The sequence below is a fragment of the Halyomorpha halys genome, unplaced genomic scaffold (genome assembly GCF_000696795.3).
Source record: "Halyomorpha halys isolate HHAL.00 unplaced genomic scaffold, Hhal_1.1 Scaffold17.1, whole genome shotgun sequence".
NCBI lineage: Eukaryota > Metazoa > Arthropoda > Insecta > Hemiptera > Pentatomidae > Halyomorpha > Halyomorpha halys.
The window spans coordinates 1,343,997-1,348,190 of NW_027112056.1; the positions used below are offsets into that span (position 1 = coordinate 1,343,997).

Genomic DNA, 4,194 nt, shown 5'->3' on the forward strand with positions numbered 1-4,194 from the left:
TATATTAAATTAAGTTTTTCTTCTTTTTTCTCAAACTATTTTATTTTATATCACTGTAAAATTTAATTTTTCATTACCATCTCAGTAAATGCTCATATCATGAGCTTTATTCCGAATTATACATTATACCTAATTTCAGCTCTTGACATAATACAAAATATAGGTCAAAATGTTAGCGAAACTATAAATAAAAATCATTATGAAACTTTTTTTTTCTATGCGCACTTATCCCTAACAAAATTTTTCTAAATACTATATACATATACTTCTAAATATTATTTCACCCAGAACTACAATTAATTACAAATTAAAAAGGAGTAATGGGAACGAGATGTCCGAGCACATGGGTGGGAGTCTCAGAGTGCTAGTTTCAGAATACAATTGGTTGGAATACCATTTGGGTCAGTCAATACTAATTCCCTCGGAAATAAATCTTGAAATTTCCACTCAGGGGCTGTATAGGTCGGTCTTAAGGGGAAGACTTAAGAAAAAAAAAAGTAATAGTTTTAAATAAATTTATATAATCTTGTTTGGGGTAGCCAAGTTGTTAAATCACTCTTAAAAACTTGAGCTGTAAGTTGATATGAATTCAATTTCTGCTTGTGAAAATTTATTTTAATTTCATGGACCATAGGAATTAATTTTGACATAATCATTATTTAGTCAATTCAGCCGGCTACAATTGTCCAACGAAGTTATTAGAACATTAAAAATGGATGCAACAAAATAAATATAACCCTTTGGTTTCAGTAATACTATCATTAAATAACTTCTAATGATGGTTAAATAAAGAGATGCGTAGTTGTACCACATTATTTTCAAAAATTAAGGAATTTTTCTAATGACAGATTATAATATTATCCCTCCTCCCCATTATTTATTCTGAACTTAATTGAAAAAAATTCCATCAAATGTAGGCTGTAAATAGTACTAAAAATAAATAAATAAAACAAAATATTATAGTTTAATGATTGGAGAAGATGGTTAGGGGGTGCGGTCAGAAAAAAAACATTAAATAAATGCTTTTTTGTTTATGTTTTTTTTTGCTGACTGCACCTCCCGACAAGCTTCTCCAATTAGTAATCTACATTCAATTATCTAGACCTTATTATAGTTTAAATATTATTGTCAGTATTAAATTTTTTTTTCATTTTATGTCAATCTTTCAAGAATTTTATGAAACTGTGGATCTATTCATTTAAAAACCCCAAAACGCCTTTTTTTATTACACATAAGACTCAATCAATTAAGAAGATATTACAATACCCGAAATAAAAAAAAATTAAAATATTCTACAAATTTATTTGACAATGAATCTTAGGTAAAGACGAGACAATAAGAATAATATTTTTTTCTTTAAGAAACTACTAATATTGAAACCAATGATCTGAGTGTAATAGGTACATTAAACATTAAGAATCAAATATTGATTTTTATCGAGAACCATAAAACTTAACATTCATCATGGTTCTGCTAAATGAAAATCTTAAGGAATTGCATTGATTTAATATAGATTTTTTATATTAATGAGGTTTTATCCCATAAAAGTTCAGATTTTAATTTGGTAAGAAATTAACACTATGTAGTCTGCACAGGCTTAGTCTTAACTTTACTATGTGACCGGTCATTTTGTGATAAAACCACATCCGTGGCCAGCAAACCCCTGAATTAAATATACCAAAGTCGGGCTTTAACTTCCTTTGTTCAAAACATATCAAAAATATAAATTGTGGTGATGCATGACATCAACGTGTTGTCATCAGCAACTAACGTTTGGTTTACACATTGGTGTCACCACACATGAAAGTGTAAATAAATTATTATTTAGAAAACAAGTTTAATTTTAAAGTATAAGCTAGGGTCAAGGCTTACAAAATTAAGTTGTTTAGTATCCAAAATACTAATCATGGATAAACAACATATTTCAAAGGTTTTGAACTTTTCTAAACAGTAAATAGATGAAACTACTAAAATGAAATGAAACGCTTTTCAGAAATTTATTTTCTATCACTCACACACTTAAAAAAAAAAATTGTTCATCCAAAGAATAATATATAAGCCAAGAATATTTTGAATAATTATACATTAAATTTATTTTATATATGTTGATTTGAAGATGGTCAGGGCTGTGGTGAAGAAGAAAGAAAAATAGTTATCAACTATTTATTTATGTAAGAAGACCACAATGTATATCTTCTTTAGGGCTGTTGGGTCGATACGTAAACAAAACCCCTCTGCCCCCCGCCCCTCAGAATCATTAACAACTGACAATTATGGTTTTTATTTTTTACATCTCCACCTAACAGCCCTGATGAAGATTTATATTGTGGGTCAAAGCATCGGTAGGAAATAAATAAATTAAATTTATTACTTTTTATATAATAGTTATCCTAAAAAATTTACATTTAATGTGATAATTTTTTATTTTCATACAAATTATCACCCTAAGGGTTGTAAACAAATTTTTCATAACCACCAAAAAGTGAAATATTTATAATGTAATTAAAAGAGAAACTCAAATTTTCTCTATTTAATTTTTTGTAACTAAAAGTATTTTTATCCATTGAATTTTTTATATCTTAATTTTTTTGGCATAAAAAAAAATTAAAACAATAATAATAAGTAATTTATAAAAGTATTCAGCTGGAAATGTAATGTTTGAATGATAGCAATCCTGAATTAATTACAATTTAAAACCTTTTTGTTTAAATTTATTTTTTTGAATTAAAAAAATCAGTGAGTTTAGTCGATCAAAAATTAGTTGCGATGAAACTACAAGCTAGAACTGTCATGGAAACAGTGTTAATTTATTAATGAACTTTTAAATATGTTGTTTCCAAGTTTTACTACAACTAATTTTCATCTAACTCTAAAAGTAGGATAATAACTAGAAGAAAATTTTATAAATGATTTCTATAACTGAATAAGAAATATCATTAAGACAGTACAATAAATCAAATTATAATAAAACATTAATATATTTTATTGTTGCAGGTACAGAAAGCAGCCACATCGGCTCAGCAGCTCATGTCATACGGCTCGATTTAAATTATATAATTAACTTCAGTGCCAATTTATTACTAAGTATTCTAATTATGCAACTTTAGATTGTTAACGACCAATTTTTGTATATCAGGTGGCAATTAAATTTCATACTGTGATCAAACATATTATAACTTATTATATGAAAACTTGAGCAGCTTTAGAGTTACATCAACAGACTGAAATTCTAAACAGTAATTATATAGGAGAAAATCAACATAAAATTTGTTTAGTTTTAGTTCCTGGCAAATGAACTGACAAAAACTGTTGCAATTCTTGCTAATGTAATTATGTGCAATTCAAAGAAAAAATATTTTTGTGTTATGTAAAAAAAAAAAAAAAAATAATGTGGCTGAAAATGCTTTTACAATAATATGAAAAGAGGACAATTGTAAATGATTATTGTTAAACATTTGTAAATGTATTAGATATATCTATTAAACAATAATACATGTTCATGTTTGTTTTTATTACATACCCAATATGTACTTACTTTTTCCAGGAATCTTTAGACCTGAGTTGTAAAGACACATAGTTACCACTAAACTAATCATATTTAATCTCTTAATAAAAAATAAATACTATATTAACTAGAATGGGGCAGCGGTAGCAGCGTGGTAATGTACCAGTCTACCAACCCACAGGTTGTCAGATCGAATCCCCGGTCCCACCCGGGCTTTTTTCAAGCACAAAATAATGCAAAACCCACTGACAACCTCCCCCAGGCATTTGTGAGGCCCGTTCGCCAATGGGTGGCACTCACAAAAATTAGGCATGGGAGTGACGAACCCACCCTGTGAAAAAAAAAGACGTCAAGAAACGTGTGATATATTGGTAAATGCATCGTGTAGAAATACGGTGTATTTACTAATACATCGTGTGAGGACTTAGGGCTCCATGGCCTGATGCCCAGAAAATAATAATTCACTATAAACACTCGACTGCCTATGTTAATCATGAGGAAAAAATATATACATATGAAAATTATTTAATAAAAGCTATTAAAAAAAAAATGAGGTAGTTGATTTCTCAGTTTTAAATATATGCATATATATATATATTTAATAATTTTTATAGCTGTCCAGTGTATGTATGAAATATACTTGTTTAGAATATTTTTTTAATACAAAATGAAATAATTATAGCTTATAT

The 4,194-nt window shown here is 27.8% G+C and overlaps 1 protein-coding gene across 1 annotated transcript in view; it reads left to right on the top strand.

Moving 5' to 3' along the window:
- LOC106680382 (cell adhesion molecule 2) overlaps positions 1-3,471 on the top strand; it is a 113,159-nt gene extending 109,688 nt beyond the window's left edge. The window contains exon 5 of the mRNA XM_067050012.1: positions 2,995-3,471. Within this exon, the coding sequence (XP_066906113.1) occupies positions 2,995-3,107 (113 nt within the window). The 3' untranslated portion in view covers positions 3,108-3,471. The remainder of the gene's footprint in view (positions 1-2,994) is intronic.
- The last annotated feature ends 723 nt before the right edge of the window (positions 3,472-4,194 follow it).